We start from the raw sequence: 21,371 nt of genomic DNA, 5'->3' as shown, positions 1-21,371 counted from the left end.
GGCCATCGTGTGAGATTGTAAGTCTTTCGACTCGGGCAGTATGATAGGTGAGCGGCCTCCACCAGGTCTCATAGGTGAGCGGCCTCCACGATGACCCCCACCAGTCCCGCCTCCAGGTGTTCATGCCCTCATGGGATCCCCTCTGTTGAATGCCAGCTGGACCTGGTGACTCGCCTTGAAGGAACGGAATGTGGCAAAAGCGATGGGAGGTCACTTCTGAGATTAAGTTTCCTAGAGACTCTGGCCTCTGCCTGCCCGCCACCTCCCGCCCTCTAACTCGCCGGCTCTAAGTGAAGCCAGCTGCCATGCTATGAGCTGCTCTTGGGAGGGGCTCACGTGGCAACAGTCAACAACCCAAAAGAAACCGGGGCCCTCAGTGCAACAACCTCCAAGGAACCGAGTCCTGCCAACAACCACTGGAGTGACCTTGGAGGCAGATCCACCCGCAGCTGGACTTTGAGATAACTGAAGTCTCCTCCCTGGAGCCTGCAAGCAACCCTGAGCCAGAGGCCAGCTAAGTCATGCCTGGATTTCTGACCCCTGGAAACTGTGAGGTCGGATGTGAGTGTTGCTTTACGCCACTAAATGGTGGGGTGATTTGTTGTACAGCAATAGATAATAGTCTCCATTATTTAAGACTAAGTATCTATTGTCATGTCCTGGGGAAACAAACATGAAAAATACACTGTCCTAGCCTTTAAGGGACACCCAGCGTGTGATCGCTGCTACTGTGAGTATTGGGGGAACTGGAGAGGGAGCTGCCTCTCTAACTCGAGCTGAGGGGTCCAGCAGGCTTCCAGGAGAGGCTTCACGGAGCAGGGTCTGGAAAGGTGAGTAAAAGCTTGCCAGGTGAAGCAGGCAGGCAGGCAGTGGGAAGGGAAGCAAGAGAACACATTTTCTTCCCTCCCCGGATCTGGGAAATTGTCGTAAAATTACACACTTGGCAAGAGGGTATTTGGCAGTTACATGCTTGACGCAAGAGCTAGTGATTCACCCCAAGGCATCTCAGAAGTGTGTGAGTCAGCAGGCTCTTCCTGGCTCAGACCTTGGTGAGAGCCGGGATTTGAGTCGACTCTGCTGGAGTGAGCGTGTTGAAGGTCGTGTAATGGTTTTATTGCTTTTTAACTAGGGTCAGGGGTGGCCTGTGGCTTGCCTTTAGAGGTGTCAGGGTTAGAGTGAAGAGGCACGGGTACGGATCACAGTCCACCTTTGGGACAGGCTGGGGCAGACGGCTGTGCTGGCCCTGCCTTAGCTCCTCCGGCTAGGAACTGAGCCCAGCGGATATTAAGAACCACTTCACCCATGGAAGGACTGGGAACTAAGAGAGGAAAGAGCAAGGCCAGGTCCAAAGAGAAGTCTGGGATGGGCCAAGAGTCATAGCAGGCACTTCCCCCACCCCAGATAGGGGCGCCTTGTGCAGCAGCCCAAACACAGAAGAGGCAGGATACCTGGCTTCCGGTCCTGCTTCTGCCACCGACACGGGCAGGAGAACGGAGTGACTGAAACGTGGGCTCTGAAGCCAGGCTGCCCCGGGCGGGAGTCCCAGTCCTGCCACTTACTGGGCACGCTCTCTGGCCAGGCGCTTACTTTCCTGGTCTATAACAGAGGGATAACAGTGCCCACCTCATAGGACTACCATGAGATTGAAATGAAATACATGGAGGAAGCAGTAAAAATGCTCAGAACACAGTGGTTAAAACAAAAAGATGTGTGAGGTCCGTTTCAGCCGTCAAATTCTATGGTTCTGAGGACCTGCTGGCCGAGCCCAAGGACCTTAGGGGAAAGGGCTGCTGCTGGTAGTCTCACTTTTTGAGGCCCCATTATTCATGATATCATTTTATTTTCACAACGACCCATTCTACAGATGACAAGACTGACTGAGAGGAGAAGAGATTTGCCTGAGACAATAAATACCACCAAGTCACTTTTTGATCGCCAGCTATGCACCAAGCCCTGTGCTAGCAAAGCGTTATCTCGTCTAATCTTCTGGTCCAACCGTGGGGCAATGGTATAATGGCCACCATAAGGAGCAGGTATCTTCAGATCAAAAGATAAAATAGGCAATTCCATAGAATATAAGACTTTATTAGATGGTAATTTACTTACAAGAAGATCGAGCTAGAGCAGAAAGACAGCCCAGCAGTTTTGCATAAATTATTCTCCACTAAAGACTCTTCTTACTGTACCGTTTTTATGATACAATTCAGGTGCTATCGATTGACAAAACAAAAGGACAAAGAATGTAGCAGCGCCAGGGGCTTTACTTACCTCCTGGTAGTCAATATTGTCACCAGTTTGATAGTCATCCTGGCCATTACTAACAAAAGTGTTTAAGGTTACTTTTCAAGGACGACAGATCATCATTAACTAGAAGGCTTTGATATGCTTGCTGGACAGTGAGGTTGGTCAAAGGTCACAGCATGAAAGGACATAAAGAAGGAGATGGTTTTAGTTCAAATCTACATCTATACCCCCTCACAACAATTACCTGAGTTTTTTGTTCCTGTTACAGAAGAGGAAATGGAGAGAATGTGCCCAAGGTCGCACAACTGCAGTGAGGAAGCCACAGTTTACCCAGAGGCAGTTCATCCTCGGAACCTGAGCTTTTAACCCTGTTCTGTGCTGGAAAATTAGGGGTTAGGCCTGGAAAAAATCCAAGTCTCTTGACTCCCAGCCTAGAGCTGTCCTGTTTCTTTTTTAAAATTTTCTAATCATAGTAAAATATACCAACACATAAAATTTACCATCTTAGCCATTTTTATGTACAATTTGGCAATGTTACATGCATTCACATTGCTGTGAAACCAATCTCTAGAACTTTTTCATCTTGCAAAACTGAGGCTCTATAATGATTAAAAAACTCCCCATTCCCCACAGCCCCTGGCAACCTCCATGCTACTTTCTGTCTCTGTGAATTTGATTATTTTAGGTTGGAGCTATCCTGTTTCTCAAAGTTCACCTGTTTTGCTGTTGAGCCATCTGTTCTCAGTGTCAACAGAACGAATTGGACAGCCAGGGCTGCAGGAGTTCCGGGGAGGCCAAGGCGGGGTGATCAGGGAAGGCTGCCTGGAGGAGGCGGCAGGTGAGGGAGGGAAGAGTTCTGCCTCTTTTGCTCTAGAAGGTGGAGAGATGGTGGTAAGGGTGACTCAGGGATGCTTGGCCCATGTGGCCTGCCCTTTGATTTATGGTGGCCACCTCAGCGCCAACCTTTGTCCCCAAGTGAGTTCCTGTCAGATGAGTAGGAGGTGCCAAGCCATCCCAAAGGCCAGTGACTTGCCAAAGGCCCGGAGAAGTCCTGCGCCTGCCGCCTCTAGAACCATGGGGACAGGGCTGCACAGCCAGTCCTTGCGTGGACCACGGCCCTCCTATGGCAAGCTCCAGGAGCCCTGGGAGAAGCCCCTGGAGGGCCGACTGCGCCGGGCGCTGAGCCTTAGACAGGGGCGTGAGAAGGCCAGGGCCTCAGATAGAGGCCCGGAAGGGCTGGACTCCCCCAGTCAGGAGCAGTGGCTGGGGGGCCTGGGGGACACGGAGCAGCTGGTCCGAGCTCAGCAAGAAGGAAGCCGGCGGTGGCTGAGGCAATATCAACAGGTTTGTTGGATGGATGGATGGATGGATGGATGCTACAGAGGGAGGGTAGAGATTTCAAGGAGAAGGACCCAGGGCAGAAAAGGCTCAAGGGAAAAATGTACAGGGCCAAGGACCAAGAAAACAACAGAGTTGTCTGGAGATGAGGCAGGAGAGACAGAGAGCCAGGAACCGTATTCCAGAGGGCCTGGAAGTCATTCAGGATTTATCCTGTAGGCACTGGAGAGTCCTGGAAGGCTTTAGAGCAGGCGGGTGTCATGGTCAGAGCTGTTTTAAGATGATTAATTTGGCAGTGTGTTGGATGGGTGGATTTTCCTGGAGGCAAAGTCAGCCAGTACAGCTTTCCCAGGGTTCTGTCTCGTGTTCTCCTGCCCAGGGAAAGGGAGGAATCTGGCCCTGCTAAGTGGGAGCTGCCAGCTCCTGGCCCCTGCCTCTTTCCTCCAGGGAAAAGAGTCCCCAGTGAGCATGTTTCTGTCTCTGGGGTCTACCACCACCTCGTGGCTGTAGGTGGAACAACACCTGAAGCACACCACTCAACTGGGGGACCTGGGTCCTGGTTTCCCCGCTTCCTGTTTCCCAGCAGGTGAGGAGAAGGTGGGAGAGCTTTGTCGCCATCTTCCCCAGCGTGACCCTGAGCCTGCCAGCCTCCCCGCAATCCCCTCTGGGCACCACTAGCTAAGGATGCTGGAAGCGGTGGTGGCCCCTGCTGTACTTGGATGAGACTGCCATGTCTGCTGACCTATCTCCTCGTGGCTCTTCTGGACTGTGGATGGAGTGGCCTCCTCTATGTGACGGCTCCGGCCTTCCTTATGTGGCCTCTGCCACTAGGTCACTCAAGGGCCCTGACATTGCCCCTCTGCTCTGGTCCTCTACTCTAAGCATGCTCACAGCAAAGACTCCAAAATGACTGAGAAGAAGGAGGCTCAGCTCTGCCTCCTGGAGGATTCTGTCTCCCAGGCATGGGGGTCCCCCTGGAGGGTGACATGTATGAGGGTCTTAGAAGTGTGCCCAGAAGTGAGGGTGTCGATGCCCCTGGTCCCACACGAGGCCAGTTATAAATTTCCAGAACCAAGCTCTGTGAAGCCAGACCTGTGGCTGAAAGGCTCTCCCACACACCTGGCTGCCAAGCCATGCCCCACCCGCCCTTCTTTCCAGCCAGCGGCCAGTGGTGGGTGGGCCATGGGCCTCCTTCACAGTTGCGAGCCCCCTCATGGCAAGCACCGAGTGCGGGTGTTTCTCGGTGAGGGCGCTCTGTGACTTAAAGTCTCGGCCCTGATATTGTCGCTTTGATCCTTACAGTACCCCGATGAAGGAAGTAGGAGAAGCCTTTCCTCTCCGTGTGACAGAGGAGGAAACTGAGGCCCAGAGGGGGGAGGGATTATTGTCTCTGGCAGCTCCGGCCACACCCCCACCCAGTTCCCAGCACTGAACACAGGAATAAAATTTGCTGAGCTGAAGTGAACAATCTGCCTAGTGACGAACTCACTTCCAAGCCTCTTCCAACTCCCGTGGGGCTGGCAGGGCCCAGAGCTTCCCAGAATGCTCGGGCAGGAGCCTGAGGGCAGGTCCCCCCCCCACCACACCCTCAATCCCTAGGAGGCTGAGTCTTTCCTGCCACTTCTCTGGGCCTCACTCCCCAGAGGAAACGCCACCTCACCCTGTGCTGACTCCAGCCAGCTTCAGAAGACCTGGCTCTCAGCAGCATCTTGCTTCTGTGCTGTGCCCCCTGAGGCAGGGGGCTCATTCGGAGGCTTAAAGAGGGTGAGGGGCTCACACAGAGGGAAAGGTCTAACTCCAAAGGGCCCGAGCTCTTTGAGAGACACTGACACTTGTGAGAAGTCCCTGGGGCTCTTCCAGTTCAAGCAGACCGAAGGTCAAAGATGAGCGGGCAGCTGCAAGCACCCTGGTATGGGATCTGCATCTGGGAAGTGTAGCCATTTCAATGGTCTAAGACATGGCAGATGGCCCTGGCTCGGGCTCCAGACATATTTGCTATGAATGATCCCCCTTCTGGCATCCCTGCCTTCCCAAACATGCTTCCTCCAGGCCTTGTGTGTCCTAGTTTCATCTGCATGTGAAGACTTTGTCTCAGGCATGGCAGGGCCACTAAGAAGGACACTGAGCCTCAGGCCAGGCTCTGTGACTGCCACCTACACACTCACACCCTTGGAACATCGGTTTCCTCATCTGTTCACGAGAGAGGAAAACCTTGCCTTGCCAGCTTTTGGGGCATGGGGATCACACTGAGCTGGGCCAGAGCCACAGCCAGGGCTGCTTTCAGACAAGGTGAGAAGGGGCAGCTGTAAACCTGCTTCCAGATGGGCCATCCCCCCGGCCAGCAAGCAAGCCAACCTCAGAGGACTCCGCCGACATCATTGTGATGTGGGGGTGACCAATGTGGCTCATGCAGAGAAGGGACCCCATCCATGCAAAAACCCTGGGATCTCTGAGTTTACCCACCCTCAGGCCAGTATCTGCCCAAATATCTCAAAGAGAGACAACCTCGCTGAGTCGGTTTCATGCCTCTTTGTTCTATTTTGGTTGCCCGCAGAGCGCAGAGCCTCCCGGTCCTCTCACAGGCCACGGGGCTCAGATTTGGGAGGGGGAGGGGCCTGGGGACATTCAACCCCGCCCCCCAGCTCCACTCTGTCCCCTGCCCAACATCCCTGCCACACACACCCCCGACACTGGTTTCCAGAACTAGGGAGCTCACTACTCGTCAAGCTCTGACCTCTCCATGTGACCTCTGCCCTCAAGGAGCTCACACTCCTGCTAGAAAGAGAGATAGACAGATAGACAGATGACTGACTGCTCCACTAAGAAGCAGGATAGAGTAAGTGCTCACCGGGTCTCGTGGTGAGGCAGATTAAGTGGGAGGCCCAAACCCTGAACCGGTGTGACACTCTGGGCTTGGCTAGACACCTTCCCCAGCTTCCTGGGGCCACACCAGATGGGAGGGAGGAAGCCACCAGAAGGTGGAAAAAAATATCCTGCAGGGGAAATGGGGCCACTCGGCTGCACTAATGAGGTGGGCAGACAACGCTGTGGTTCACGCTGGAAGGGCCCTCAGAGACCAACAGATCCGGGCCATTAATTTTACAGATGAGGAAACTGAGGCTCCCACAGCAAGCCAGAGGCAAAACTGGGCCTCTCTCCCAGAGTTCCTGCCTCCCAGCCTAGAACTCTCCACCCACCCTGGGTGCCCAAAGCCCCTTTCCTCAGACATACATCAAACTCAGTGTGTCCAGATGGTCAGAGGGGCCAACGGGGACCCAGGCCTTGTGTCAAAACTGAGGCCCAAGCCCTGCCCTGCAGCTAACGTGCTGAGTGACCTTGGGCAAGTCCTTACCTTCCCCCTGGTCTTAATTTTGTCTTCTGTAAAATGGGGATTGTGATCTTTGTGTCTTCCCTGGGCTGAAAGGCAGATGATGTACCGAGTGTACAAAAACTCAGCAAACAGTGGCCTGCTGTGTCCTGAGAGGGGTCACCATTTTGGCACTCGTCCTCATCACCCTCATCATCAGGCTAGAGAGCGAAGCGTGTAAAAGCTCCGTGGCCAAATGCCTGAGTTAGAACCCTGGCTCCACGACTTACTAGTTAGGTGACCTTGGGCAAGTCGCTTAACCTCTCTGTGCCTTGGTTTCCCTATCTGTTCAATAAAAATAATAACAGTCCCTCTTCACAGGGTTGAGGTGCCCTCTCTTAGCCTCAGCAGCCTCCCATGGGAAATAGCACCTGGCTGGAGGCATCTTGGAGACAAGACGGGCCAAGGCACACATGTGCTGAGCCTTGGGCCAGCCCACGGAAGTGCCACTCAGTGAGAGCCTCAGAAAGCTTGGCACTCGGAGCTCAGCGTGTCCTCAGCTCACCCTGGCCAGGCTGGGCCTTGGCAGGGCCGTGGGCATCAGGCTCCAGGAAAGTGGGCGGAACCGCAGACCACAAGGCTGCCCTGGGGCCTTCCCGGGGGTGGTCTCTCCTTTAGTGCCAGCGTGGGAATGGGCAGGCGGAAGGCCTTCTCCTCCCCCCACTCACTGCACCCTCCCTGTCCAACCCCGCACCGGGCCACGCTCCCTTCTCTGAGCTCCAGGCAGCAGCAGTCAATTCAACTGACTCTTAGCAAGGCTCTCAGAGCCCAGCTTGGGTGAGGATTTGAGAGAGGATGGATGATGCGCACAGTGAGGTGACCAAGTCCACTGCAGTGACTGCCATGCTAATGAACCAGCACCCCAGGAACTGGCTCAGGGGAGCACATGTGCCCAGAGAAGGGTGGCGGGCATCAGAGAAGGCTTCCTAAGGAGTGGACAGCAGAGCTGAGCATGGGTCACCCCAGGAGAAGAGTAGGGAAGGGTGTGCCAGGCAGAGGGAACAGCACGTGCAAAGCTGGGACGTTCAGAGACCCGGGCATAACTCAGTTTTTTCAGGAAAAAGTGGGACTTCAGAAAACTGAGGACAGACAGGTAGACAAGGGACAGGGCTGAAAAGACCTGGGGTGGCACTTCACCTGAGAAACCCTTTCTACATACTTTGTCCTATGCATTGCTTCCATTTGGTTGTCCATATGTATCGTTTATTATACCCTTTATAATAAACCAGTAAACCTAAGTATTTCCTTGAGTTCTATGAGACTTTCTAGCAAACCACAGAACTTGAGAAAGGGTCTTGGAACACTTGATTTAGAGCCAGTTGGACAGAAGCACAGGTGGCAACCTGCAACTTACGATTGGCACCTGCAGTGGGGGCAGTCGTGTGAGGCTGAGCCCTTCACCTGCGCCGTTTGTGCCAACTCTGGGTAGCCAGTGTCAGAGTTGAATTGTAGGACACCTTGTTGGTGTCTGGGGAGTTGGAGAATTGTTTAATATGAAGGAAAAACTCATATATTTGGTATCAGAAGTATTGTGAAATAGAATGTTTTTCTTTTAGATGGTTATGGAAGAGAGTTCTTAGGAGATGCAAGCTGAAGTATTTCAGGATGAAGAGGCTCGATGTTTGCAACCTCTTCTCAAATGCTTAATATATATTATATTGTATAAAAGAGTGTGAATAATAAAGCAAATGTGACAAAAATTGGTAAATCAAGATGAGGGATATGTGGGAGTTCATTGTATAATCCTTGCAACTTTCTATAGGTTTGAAGTTTTTTCAAAATTAGAATTTAAAAAAATCAGTATGATAACCTCACAAAAGGAGAGGCGATCAGACAGTATATGTCTCCTGACGGGAGAAACAGTACCACCTATGAAATAGTCTTTCCAAAAGCAGTCGAACCTCAATCTTCTTAAGCTCCTAGAGCCAACTCCCAATTTATGAGAACCCCTGGGGATGGAGAAACATTTGAAACTACACCATGGAGCTGCAAACAGCAAAATTCAGACTATGGTGATTCCTGCAGGACAAATGGCTAAGCTTTTTTTTTTCCCCCCCCCAACAAATAAATTGCAAAGAAGAAAAGAGAGGGGGGAGGAAATTCTAGACTAAAGAAATCTGACATGTTGACCAATTACAATGTATTAATCTTATTTGGATACTAACTCAATTTACGAAAAAATTAAGGATTTGCAACATTGACTCGATATCTGATGATATTATAGAACAATTCCTTTTCTAGCGGTGAAAATGACATTATAGCTATATTAATAAAAGGCTCCTCATCTTTTAGATTATTCTTACCTTGTTCGGATGAAAAAAATACAATATCCAGGATTTGCTTTGAAGGTGAAGGAAATGGATGAAGACGTGGATGCAGCAAGATCAGCCCTGAGCTGACAACTGCTGTAGCTGGGCGGTGGAGACTGGGTGATGAAGATGGGGTGTGGAGACTGGGCGGTGGAGACTGGGTGATAAACACTAGATGGGGAGACTGGATGATGAAGACTGGGTGGCAGAGACTGGATAACAAACACTAGGTGGTGGGAGACTGGGTGATAAACACTGGATTGTGGGAGACCGGGTGATAGAGACTGGGTAATAAACACTGAGTGATAAACATTGGGTGATGGAGACCAGGCGGTGGAGACTGGGCTTTGGAGACAGGATGATAAACACTGGATGGTGGAGACTGGGGGATGGAGACTGGGTGATAAACACTGGGTAGTAGGGTCTGGGTGGTGGAGACTGAGTGAATATTTTGCATATGTTCAAAATTCTCCATAATCACGAGTTTTTGAAAAGCAATCCTCTCAGCAAGTGGTGACTGTATGGAGCTCGCTAACACACCAAACAGCTCTATACCCCCTGGATGTGAGTGTGGGGGTGCAAGGTACTGGTGATAGCCCTGTTAGACGACTCACAGGGGCTTCTGTCTGATGACGAAGACGCTGTTGTCCAAGATGTTTGGGGAAACGTTGTTCACAATTGTTTCATAAAATGTGAAGAGTGGGAAACGTATCCAAACCGGGATGTGGCGGTGAGCTGCTGCTGCTGCTGCCGCCGCCACCGTCGGTGATGATGGGGACAATGGTGCATGTTTCCCCTCCACCACACAGCGAAGGACATATGCTCTTCCAGTGAGGACTCGGGACCTGGAACCTGACCCCAAGAGGAGCAGAAGCCAGGTGGGATGTTTGGACTTACAGCCAGCCCTAAGTGAGGCGGTTCAGAACACTTATCTCTGTATATTTGGAAATCCGTGGGCGTGTTTATTTGCTGGGAAGTCTGGGTGCCTTCCCCCATGGTGCTGGAAGCCAGAGTGGCCAAAGGACACAGACTGGAGGAGGACCGGGAGTGGGCGGCTTGGGGTGGGGCTGAGGCCAGGGCAGGCCACAGTGGGTGAAAACAGCCACAGACTTGGGGTCAGAGGACCCTGGCTGTGGGAAGGCCTGGGCAGAGCCACCAGGTGTCTGGGAAGACTAGGGCAAGGGTGCCCACACTAGACCTTGGTTTCTGCATCGAAGCAGTTATATCCAGGGCAGACAGATCTGAGTAGGAATCCTGATTTTGCCACCTGCTTGCTCTGATGTGGTTAATCATGAGAAAATTCTGACATCTTATCTACGAAATGGGGACAATACGGGGTTCATCATTATGGGCTGTCCTGAGGAGTCAGTGAGGCGAGTGTGGAAGCTCTTAGCACAGGGCGAGGTGCTCCAGGAGCACTCACTGCTGTGAATGGAAAAGGGGCTATGGAGCTAACCTGACGAGCTCAGCAGAGCCACATGGCAGGCTGACCAGCTCAGCGACCAACAGTAACCACACGGGATGGTCTGATCACAAATTCCTAGCTGGGCAGGTCATGGCGGGTAGTCACATCCATGGCGACAGCTTCCTTAGCACAGGTCGATCTTGACCTTCAGTAAACCCTGTCCATTGTTCTCATAAATCCAGGATAACACACCTTCGAATTGCCAGAGTAACTGTCTTTTCCAGACCTCTAGAAAGTACAGCTGCTTCTCGCACCAGAGCACGAGCCCACCGGAGCATGAGACCAGGGAGGTCCTCACTGCCATCTCGTCCCCCGCACACCACCTCCGTGTGCCGGGAGCGTTAAATGTTAACTCTCCCGTCCCCGTCCATGTAGAAGAAGTGCCTGTCTCTCCATCTGCTTTTCACCCAATCCCAGAGACGTCCAGCTTTGCTTTCTCCCGCCTCCTTAATCTCCCACCAATGGGTTTCCTGTAACCTTACTCACATTTTTCTCCTTTGATTCTAAATGTATAAAATTAGCTGCGAAACTGCCATTCTCCGGAGCATTTTCTCAGTCTGTCGAGATCTTGCTTCCAGGCAGGTCCTCGAAAATTTGGCTCAAACTCTTATAAAAATTTTCCATCGGTTTAGACGTTCTTTTGTCGACAGTACGTAATCGTAGGCACCATTAACACAGTTAACAGACAAGTGATGGGGGAGGGGAGGCCAGAAGAGCAACCCGATGCTGGAGAAGCCTGACAAATACCACCTCAGTGAGGTGACCAAAGTCAACATCAACAGTGATAAGTGACATGCCAAAAATGACACTTTATCTCTGTGGTCCTCTCCTCCAAAACCTATAACTCCTGTCTAATCATGAGAGAAACAGACAAATCCCAAATAAAGGTCATTCTACAAAATAGCTGACTGGTCCCCCTCAAAACTGCCAAAGACATAAAAAATTAAAAAAAAAAAAACAAGGGAAGTCTGAGAAACTGTCACCACCAAGAGGAGTAAGAAGTCGTGGTGATTAAATGTATCATGTCCTGAATCAGATCTTGGGACACAAGAAGGACATTAGGTAAAAACTAAGGAAATCCAAATAAAGTTTGGACTTTGGTTAACGATAATAATCATGTATCCGTTTGGGTCAATTCATTGTGACGATTGTACCAGATTAATGTAAGTGATATTAATAGAGAAAAGTAGATGCGGGAATTCCCTGTACTATCTTCGCAATTTTCTGTAAATCGAAAACTATTCTAAAGAGGGTATTAAAAAAGAAAAAAGACAAGAGAGCCTGGGAGAAACTTTGTGCAACATATAAAACAAGGAAAAGATCGGTAGCCAAAACACACAAGAGCTCCTGTAAGTGGGCAAAAGAAGGAAATATAGTCCTATTCACAGGAGAGGAGACAAACTGAGCAATACGCACATGAAGATGCCCAGACACCCTGTATTTGGAGAAATGCAAATCGAAACAACAATAAACCGTCATTTTCTCACCATCAAGTTGCTGCTTCCAGTACGGATGAGGGTGCAGAGAAATAGGTAGCGTTGGCGGGAGTGTAAACTGGTACAATCGTCGGAAGAGGCAGTTTGGCGATAGCTTTTAAAATGAAATGCACATGGCCAGTGAGTTCGTTGCAGCATTATTTGTAATAACAAACATTGGAAACAACCTTGGCCCATCGGTAGGAGGCCGTGGTGCACCCATATAATGGAATACAGTCGGCCCTCCATATCCACGAGTTCCACATCTGCTGATTCAACCAACCTCGGATAGAAATATTTCTGGAAAAAGTTATATTGTTGCTGACATATACTCTGTGGTTAGGCCTATGATGGCTGCATCTGTGCTGATCGTGTACAGACTTTTTTCCTTGTTATGGTTCCCTAAACCAGCGGTCTCCAACCTTTTAGCACCAGAGACCGGTGCTCCTATGAGAATCTAAAGCCTGAGGATCTGAGGTGGAGCTGAGGCGGTGATGCTGGTGCTGGGGAGCGGCGGCAAATACAGATGAAGCTTCGCTCACTCACCTGCTGCTCACCTCCCGCGGTGTGGCCCGGTTCCTAACAGGCCACTGCTCAGTACCTGTCCACGACCTTGGGGTTGGGACCCCTTCCCTAAACAACACAGTGTGCCAACTATTTACATAGCATTCACATTGTATTAGTTATTAGAAGTAACCTAGAGATGCTTTAAAGCAGGGGTGAAGTAATTTTCCCAACGTCACACTCTTAGTAAATAGCAGAGCAGGAATTTGAACCCAGGCAAGCTGGTTCTAAAAGGCAAAAATAACAGCAAGACATGTATGCCCACACACATCTCTGTGCACACGTGTACAAGTGACTGCATAAACAAACACCTGCTAAACATGCTTATCTTCAGAGGGCAGAGTGGGGGTGGGGGTGGGACTTTCACTGGATCTGCGTAGAAGGGTATTATTTTGATTCTGTGGTTGTTTTTGTTTTTTCTTTCATTATTCTCCTTTCAGCCTGCTCCCCACCCCCACCGCACACCCACTGGCCCGGCTTCCCCAGAACTGGCCCCTGCAGGGTGGACACAGGGGAACAAAGACATCATTGCTCAGCTTTGGATTTTGTGTTAAGACTTTTCAAAGCCCCTAATGAAAACAATAGCCTTGAGGACAAGCTTCTCCCTGTAGGAGTTTTCTGTTGTAGGGCTCTCTGTGGGAAAAGAGGTTAGTTGAGAAATCCAGGGCTGCAGGCTGGGAGGACACATATAGCAAAGTGTTTTCAGCAACTGCCCAGGAGTAGGAGGTGTGGAGGGAGGTGGGTGCCTTTTTCTGCATCCAGCGGGTGGGAAGGGTAGCTCTAGGGGCCTGAGAGGTGCCCAATCCCACATCCACTTCCCCTTCCTCCTCCCTAGGACGTGGCCTCCCGAGAGAGCTAGGGAGTCTGCGAGTTCCTGGGAGAGTGACTAAGCCATGCCTGAGGTAAAACCAAACAAGTAAGAGGCCTCTGCCATCACTTCTGCACCCCACGTTGATGGAAGAGCTTCCAAATATTTCCTGAGCTCCCAAAGGACACTAGTTCAGGGGCAGAGAGAGCCTGGATCTGGGAAGGGCTTTTGTGTGGCCTGTTGGCCATTGGCAGAGGCCTGGTCAGGCCCTGGTAAGCGACAGCCAACATAGGACAGAGGCCGATGAACTGGAGCTGAGGGTTGAGGCCCCTTCAAAGGGAGGACTGGGGTCTTCATAAAAGAGGAGGGACACCAGAGAAGGAGCTGGGGACTGGGTGCCCCTTTCCTGGTGCTGGAACCACACTACACCCTCTGAGCTTTGATCTGCGGTGGGAGGAGAGAGCAAGGGACAGGGAGAGGACCTGGCTCTGTGTCCCATGAGTGTTTGGCGAAATTCAGTGGGTCGACACAACAAATGGAATCGAATAAAACATCGCGGCACAGAATAGCAAATAGGAACAGAATAGAAAATACCAGTATTGTTTTTATGAAACTTTTGCTACATGATTATAGACTAAATGTTGCACTGGGTTTCAAAGTACAGTGAATTTCGTACTGTTAGCCAAGATCAAATACGAGAAAAACTTCCTCAAAGGCTAAAAAGTCTAAGTGTAAATAGAAAGTTCCCAGTGCTAAATTAGCAATATTATAGATTTTGCTGCCATTCAGAACTGTGGGCTAGGGAGCTGAGTTCAGTTATTACAGAATTAGAAAAGTTTTCATACCAATTTTTGTGTTTCAAATCTTAAACTACAGCCGTTGTTTGATTTTTGGTACAATGAGGAGCTATATAACTATATAGTAAAATAAAAAATTAAACGAATGTGTTTCTTAAAGATTATAATGGCCACAAACAAAAAGCAAAAAGGACCGAAGGCTGTGAGGTTATCTGGGGACTTTGGTGGCCCTAGTTTTAAAAATCATGATTAAAAACCCAGAAGATTGTTCTTTCATTTGGCCTAGAACTGGCCAACTTCCTCTCTGTCCTACAGACTGTCTTCACTGCAAATGTTCTAGGCACAATCAGATAGGGTCCAGGAAGAAGGAGATCAAATGTGACAAGTCTAAGCCCTGGCCTCAAAGATTATATTACCATTTATTGTGCCCATTCTGTGCTGACCCTGTCTGAGACATCAGGGTGAAGATGGTGAGAGGTGTCCTTGCCATCGTAAAGGGACCAGTGGGCCTGCCAGGCACAAAACTGGCCATTGACATGTGATGGTGGGAGCCCTAATGGGTGAGATAAGACATGTAGGAGGGAACTGTGACCCCAGCCATGGGGGCAGTGGGAAGTGGGCAGAAATAGCATGAAGGATGAGGAGGGTCTCAGCCAGTCTTGAAGGTTGAACACGAGTTAGGCAGGCGGGGAAAACACCATCCCGGCAGATGACAAAGTTCTGGAAAGCAATGCATGCTCCCTGCCTGGTGGAGAAGACTGTCTGGCCCATCCTCCCCCGGCCTGAGGGGCTCGGGCCCTGAAGGGCTGTGTCAGACAAGGTCAGGGGTGAACTGGGTAGGACAGAGTGCTGCCCAAGGTGAGGAATGCAAGGCAAGGTGAGCCATCACTGAGGAGGAAAACCAGAGGTCACACCCCAAGGACGGCAGCACCTGGCAGATCCAAAGGGTAGGTAGGCATGAGGCTGTGTGCAATGTGCACATAAAGGGGCCAGGAACGGAGAAGTTCAGTGTTATCGCCTGGATTGTGTCCTCCAAATTCATCTGTTGAAATCCTAACCCCAATATGATTATATTAGGAGATGGGGCCTTTGGGAGGTCATAAGGGTGGGTCTCTAATCAGATAGAACCGGTGTCCTTATAAGAAGAGAGAGAGACACCAGAGCACACACTCTCTCTCCATGGGCACCCAGAAGAAAAAGGCCATGTGAGGACACAGCAAGAAGGTCTCCATCTACAAGCGAAAAGAGAGCGCTCACCAGACACCAACCCTGCCAGCACCTTGATCTTGGACTTCTAATCTTCATAACTATGAGAAAATCAATTTCTGTTGTTTCGGCCACCCGGGCTGTGGTATCTTGTTATGACAGCACAAGCAGACTGACTGTCACGTTTGGAGGAAGAGCTCGAGCTGGGGCAAGGAGACAGGCAGGACCAGCTACGTAATTTGCAGGGCCATGTGCAAAATGGAAATGCTGGACTCTATTCAAAAACTATTGAAAATTTCAAGACCTCAAGAGCAGAGCATTAAGCCATGTGGCCATGCACAGGCTGTACACCCATGAAGATGGCCCTGAGAAGTTCAAGATACAGGCCTTGAACTAATACTGGGGTCAAGAGTCTGCCTGTATTGCATGCTGGGGTCCTCAGGTGGGCTTGTGCACAGAGCTAGCTAGGCATGCACAACCAATCAGACAGCAAACAGAAAAATGTGATTGGAATTTAAATGAAGTTGCAAAGGAAGTGTAGTAAGCACAGGCAGAAAGAGATAAATCCTGCAGGAGGAGTGAAGGTAAGAAATGAGCAGGTGACAGAAGCACCTTTTGTGGAATCAAAGTCCCTTCCCATCCCCTCAACCTAGAGCGGAAGCCTGAGCAGCCAGGTCTGTGCCACGTGACTGCACTCCTGGCGGCAAAGGATTGGAGCAGGGCTGATCAGCTGACCCGCCCCAGCCAATCAGAGCTCTCTCCTGAGAATGGCACAGGTCGGAATTCTAAAAAATGAGAACTGGAGAGCTGTGAGTGATCATCCTCCCTCCTGAGGGAACTTCAGGGAAGAAAGAAGGAAGCCAAGCCACAGAGGGGAGCCACTTGGGTTCATGACAGTCTCTCCATCCCTGATTCTTGTCCCTTATGGACATCTGGTTTCATTGCTGCCCTCTAGTGCCATGCAATGCTGGATCTTTTTTTGACAAACCCTCCTCTTTTGCTTCAGCTAGCTTGCGTGGGTTTCTGTAACTTGCTGGGGGTTGGTAAAGGCTTCACAGAGGATGGGGGAAATGAGCAAGAAATAGGGAGCGAATGGCATGGTGGGAGAGTTGGGTAGAGGGAGGCAGGTGGAGGCCAACCCTTGAGGCAATGGAGAGACAGGGTAAGTCGAGTAGGAGAGGGAAGAGACCACAGCAGAGTTTTAGAACAGCTGTCCTGGCAGCTGGCAGTGTGGAGGGGACAGCCCAGAGGCGCTGGGACAGGAGGTCAGGGAGACACTGCACCTTATCCCCAAGGGGAGACTGAGGAAATCCCATGCCCTGTGCAAAAGGGCAGACCCAGAGGAGGCTCCGTGACCCGCCCTCTGGTTCTGCAGGAACCCAGCAGCCACCCACCCCAGGGGTCACGGCCGTGTGGGGTGATCTGCCGAGCACTTCCTTCACATTCCTTCCGGTTTGCTAGTTTTTACACGGAGAATTTTCAGTTCATGAGTGGGAGGCAGTAATAAGAGGGAGTGGGAGAAGGGAGAATATACAGTACTTTATTAAAAGACTGGATTTCGAAAAGGTTTCTTTTCGGTTCTGAGGGGGAGCACTTCCTCCCTGATCCTGAGTAAGTCCCTTTTTATTTGATTTTCTCCTCCTTTCAGTCCCTTTACTCATTTGTTCATTCATCGACTCATTACTTATTACTACTTGTTATTCATTTGTTTGAATTCCACCTCTGCCGCCTGCTAGTGTTCGTTCTTGGCCATATTTCTCTCTCTTCTTTTTTTCTTAGTGGAAAATCACTCGATTTATTTTCCCACCAGATAAAAGTAGAAACCACACTTAAGTATAGTTACATCGTAGGAGCATCAAATATATGAATTCCCTTATCAGGTCTTATTTATAATTTGTGATAAACCATTCTTTCTTGAAAAATAACTCTTTCTCCCACCCCAGGTTTATCGAGATATAATTGACATATAACATCGTTATATGTTATAAGTTTAAGATGTAAAGTTGATTCGATACACTTTCGTATTACAAAATGATTACATAACAACATAGCCTTAGCTAATACTTCTATCGCGTTACATAATTGCCAATTCTTTTTCGTGATGGGAACATTTAAGATCTACTCTTGTAGCAACTTTCAAGTACACATACAATATTATTAACTATAATCACCATACTGTACGTTAGATTCCCCAGAACTTATTCATCTTATAACTGGAAGTTTGTACCCCTTGACCAACATCTCCCCATTTCTCCCAGCCCCAGGCAACCACCACTCTACTCTGTTTCTGTGAGTTCGGCTATTTCAGTATAAACAAGATCACACAGAATTCTTCTTTCCCGGTCTGACTTACTTCACTTGGCATAATGTTCTCAAGGTTCATCCACGTTGTCACGAATGGCAGGATTTCCTCATTTCTCATGGCTGAATAATTCCATCGTGTGTGTATGTGTGTGTATGTCTGTATGTGTGTGTGTATGCATGTATATATGTGTGTATGTATGTATATATACACACACACTATCTTCTTTATCCCTTCATCTGTTGACAGATACTTTGGTTGTTTACGTATTTCTTGGCCACATTTCTTAGCCTCAGTTCCTAAACGTGCAAAGTGGGGGCCGATAAAGGAACTGCATCGGATGGGCGTTGTGAGGATTAAAAGAGTCAACACATGCAATGCCCGGAGAACTGTGCCTGGCACTGCAAGCCTTCACAAATGTGATATTTTGATTTTTAAATATTGATAAAACACCTACTGCATGCTAGGCCTAAAGGATCAAGAGATGGATGAGACATGACATCTGCTCTTCGAATGGCCAGCATCCAGTAGAGACAGGCACAGAAACAAATAATTCCAGGACAGCACTGTCTGCGACGTGCTAGAGCGAGGATTCAGGTACCGTGGGAGAGGGCCGGGACTGACTCGCTGGAGGGTTTTGGATGATACAGAGGCCTTTACGTGGAGAGAAGCAGACAGAGAGAATTCCAATCAAAAGGAATTGCATTCAGCAAAAGCTTGGAGGCAAGAAAGGACTTGGTGTGTTTGGGGATGACTTAGTAGGGCCTTAGGGCCGAAGCTTAAAGAGTATGGCCTGAGGGATGAGGGAGGGTAGAGGAGAGGCTGAGTGATAGGTGAGAAAATACAACAAAAATATCTGACCTGTGATTTCTGGCTTATCGAGACATTTAGAGAAAATATTTGCCACCTCCCAGGCTAGAAAAAGAAAGCCCAGAGTCTTAAGAATTACCCTGAAGAAGAATCTTTACTCATTCATGCCGCCCCCGTAGGAGCATCTGTGCCAAGTCTTCCCTGGGCTCCCCTGTGGGGGAGGACATGGCATGATTTCTGAAGCTATCAACCTTGCCCAAACCCAGGCTCCAGCGCTGATGTGCCAGGTCCTGAGGGGCAGTCAGGACAGGTGAGAGCCAAGAGGGGAATGAGTGTCCAGACGGTAGGCATCGCAACGTAGCTGAGGTGGGCACGGCCAAGCCCCACTGACCTGCCGGTCCTCCAACCTCTCCCTGGGCTTTGTGCCCAGCCCTGAGCTCATGCCCCTTCGTCTCACCATGACTGTTCCGGCCCTGTGTCAGCTGGATGCCCCGCACCCTGCTGGTGACACCTGCTACCATCTCCAAATGCTTTCTGTGGCTGCCTTATATCCTCCTCGTGTCGTGAGGCCCTGACACCTGTCCCTGGGTATCCTGAGGGAGGGCAGCCGCAGCTGTGGCTCAGGATCTGGGGAGGGGGTGCGAGATGCATTCCTGTGACTCTTTCATCCTATTTTAACAAGGGCCTGTTGGAGTGGTGCCCATACTCTTTTTTAGGTCTCGCCCCCTGAACAGGCTAAGCCAGAGGAATTCCAGGCCTGGAGGAGAGAGGAAAGAATTTGGGACCATTTAAGACCTTGCTAGGCCCCAGGTCCTTTTCTCTCCTGAAGGCCTTATCCACGACACGCCACACAAAATGGGTCCACGTTTCACAGTAAATAGAATTGTTTATCACATTCTGTGGAGGTGCAGTTTACTTGTTGACAAAATATTTGTGTGTAATCAAATATTAACTTCGATTTTCTTTTCCTTTCTTATTTTGAAGGCAATAATTCTCCCCAGATGTCAGATGTTGTAGGTCCTCGCCAAACTGAGATGAAGGCTCTGGGCTGTCTTTAAAGGATCCTGAGGGTTGAGGGATGTCCCCAACCCCTCAACCCTCAGGAGCCTCCCACTCTGAACCCCGCCATGTCCACTGGCACAGTCCCACCCTTAGTGACAACCCTCCTGTGAAATCAACATTCTTGTTAGATGTGAGGGACTTGTCTCCCAGTCCAGCCCAGGCATATAATAGGTGCTTAATTAATGTGCCTTGCCTCGCAGTTTGAGGAAACTGAGGCATAGAGAAGGGAACTTACCCAAGGTCACTCAGTGATTTGGGTGCTCCGAGGGTTGTAGAGGTTGACAGATGTGGGACACTTAGCACGGAGTAAGCACATGCTGAAAGGAGACTACAGTGCTTCTTCCCCCAAAGGGGAGGGGACTAAGGAGATAACCTGGGGTTTCAAAGCCCCGGAAAGTCATCCCAGAAAGTCTTTGCGGGGAGGGGCAAGAATCTACCTTTAATTCCTGAGTTCTGGGCCTCAAGGGATGGCCTCCACGTCTTCACAGGTGACAGGCTCTGGAGTCTAGCAGGAGACAGGGTGTGGGTGGCTTGAGCCAGAGTAATTCAGTGCAATTGACCCTTGGCGTGGGAAGGCTGGCTGCTGGGGAGAGGGGCCCAGCTGAGCAGCAACGTGTAGTGTCTTAGGATGGAGAGGCCCTTCCCCAACCACCCCTAGCAAACCTTAATCCGGCCTGACCTCTCGGCCAGGCACTCTTGTTTACACACCTCCCTCGGTGGGGCATTCATGACCGCTAAGGGATGCTCTCAATATTTGGGGGCCCTGACCGTGAGAAAGTTCTCATTTATGCTGAGCTGACACCGGCCTCCCTGAAGGTTCTCAGGTGGGCTGGCGCTCAAGCCCACCTGCGTTGCCCCTCACCCTTTTCTCCCTGCATCTTCCAGGAGCTGAGTAAGCCACCCAGAATGTCCTGGTTTTCAGGCAACATTTCTACCTCTCTTTGCCCCAACCATGACATTCTAGGCCTTCAGCCCTTGGGCCAACCCACTCACTCTTCTAGGCTCCTGGCCCACAATCCCTCTCTCCAGGTTGAGGCCCTGCCAGCCGGTCAGCTGGGCCCTCAACGCACCGAATGGTGCTGCCCTTGACCCTCACCTATGAGGTCCTCCCCTGTCTCTGTCTCTTCCTGGCGAGGTTACAGGCCCATGTCAAGGGTGGCTTTGGCTGAGAAGCCTCATCTGATCCCCAGATCAGGGCTACTCTGCCTCAAGATTCTTGTGGCATTCCGCTGAGTGCCTTTGGCACAGGTTCATGCCACCTCTATTAGGTTTCTGGGGCCACTATAACAAACGACCACAAACCTGACAGCTTGAAATAACAAACATTTATTCTTTCCTAGTTCCGGAGGCCAGAAGTCTGAGATCAAGGTGTCAGCAGAATGGGTTCCCCCCTGGAGGGGGGTGAGGGAGAATCTCTTCCGGGTCTCTCCCGGCTTCTGGTGGTGACAGGCAGCCCTGGCGTTCCCAGGCTTAGGGCTTTCTCACTCCACGTGGCCTCGTTTTCACATGGCCTCCTCCTCGCTAGGTCCCTGGGTCCGTGACCTTCTCTGTTCTCTTAGAAGGACACCAGTCATTGGATTTAGGGCCCACTCTAAATCCCAAATGATCTCATCCGGAGATCCTA

General features: G+C 50.3%; 1 protein-coding gene across 4 annotated transcripts; it reads left to right on the top strand.

Moving 5' to 3' along the window:
• The first annotated feature begins 271 nt into the window (after positions 1-271).
• Positions 272-5,067, top strand: CUNH11orf86 (chromosome unknown C11orf86 homolog). Of its 4 annotated transcripts, none has more exons than XM_039840739.1 (3): positions 272-561; positions 2,513-3,588; positions 4,166-5,067. In XM_039840739.1, the coding sequence occupies exons 2-3, from the start codon at positions 2,893-2,895 to the stop codon at positions 4,262-4,264; spliced, it is 795 nt and encodes a 264-aa protein (XP_039696673.1). In that variant the 5' UTR covers positions 272-561; positions 2,513-2,892; the 3' UTR covers positions 4,265-5,067. The 4 variants fall into 4 exon arrangements, with proteins under 4 accessions (XP_039696673.1, XP_039696675.1, XP_039696674.1 ...); XM_039840741.1 differs by having other exon boundaries at positions 1,865-3,588; XM_039840740.1 differs by lacking the exon at positions 272-561 and adding an exon at positions 841-2,033.
• Positions 5,068-21,371: the final 16,304 nt, after the last annotated feature.

This window comes from Pteropus medius, unplaced genomic scaffold (assembly GCF_902729225.1).
Source record: "Pteropus medius unplaced genomic scaffold, Ma_sr-lr_union100, whole genome shotgun sequence".
Classification (NCBI taxonomy): Eukaryota; Metazoa; Chordata; class Mammalia; order Chiroptera; family Pteropodidae; genus Pteropus; species Pteropus medius.
The sequence above is the reverse complement of the archived record's forward strand: the minus strand, read 5'-3'. Positions and strand labels throughout refer to the sequence as shown.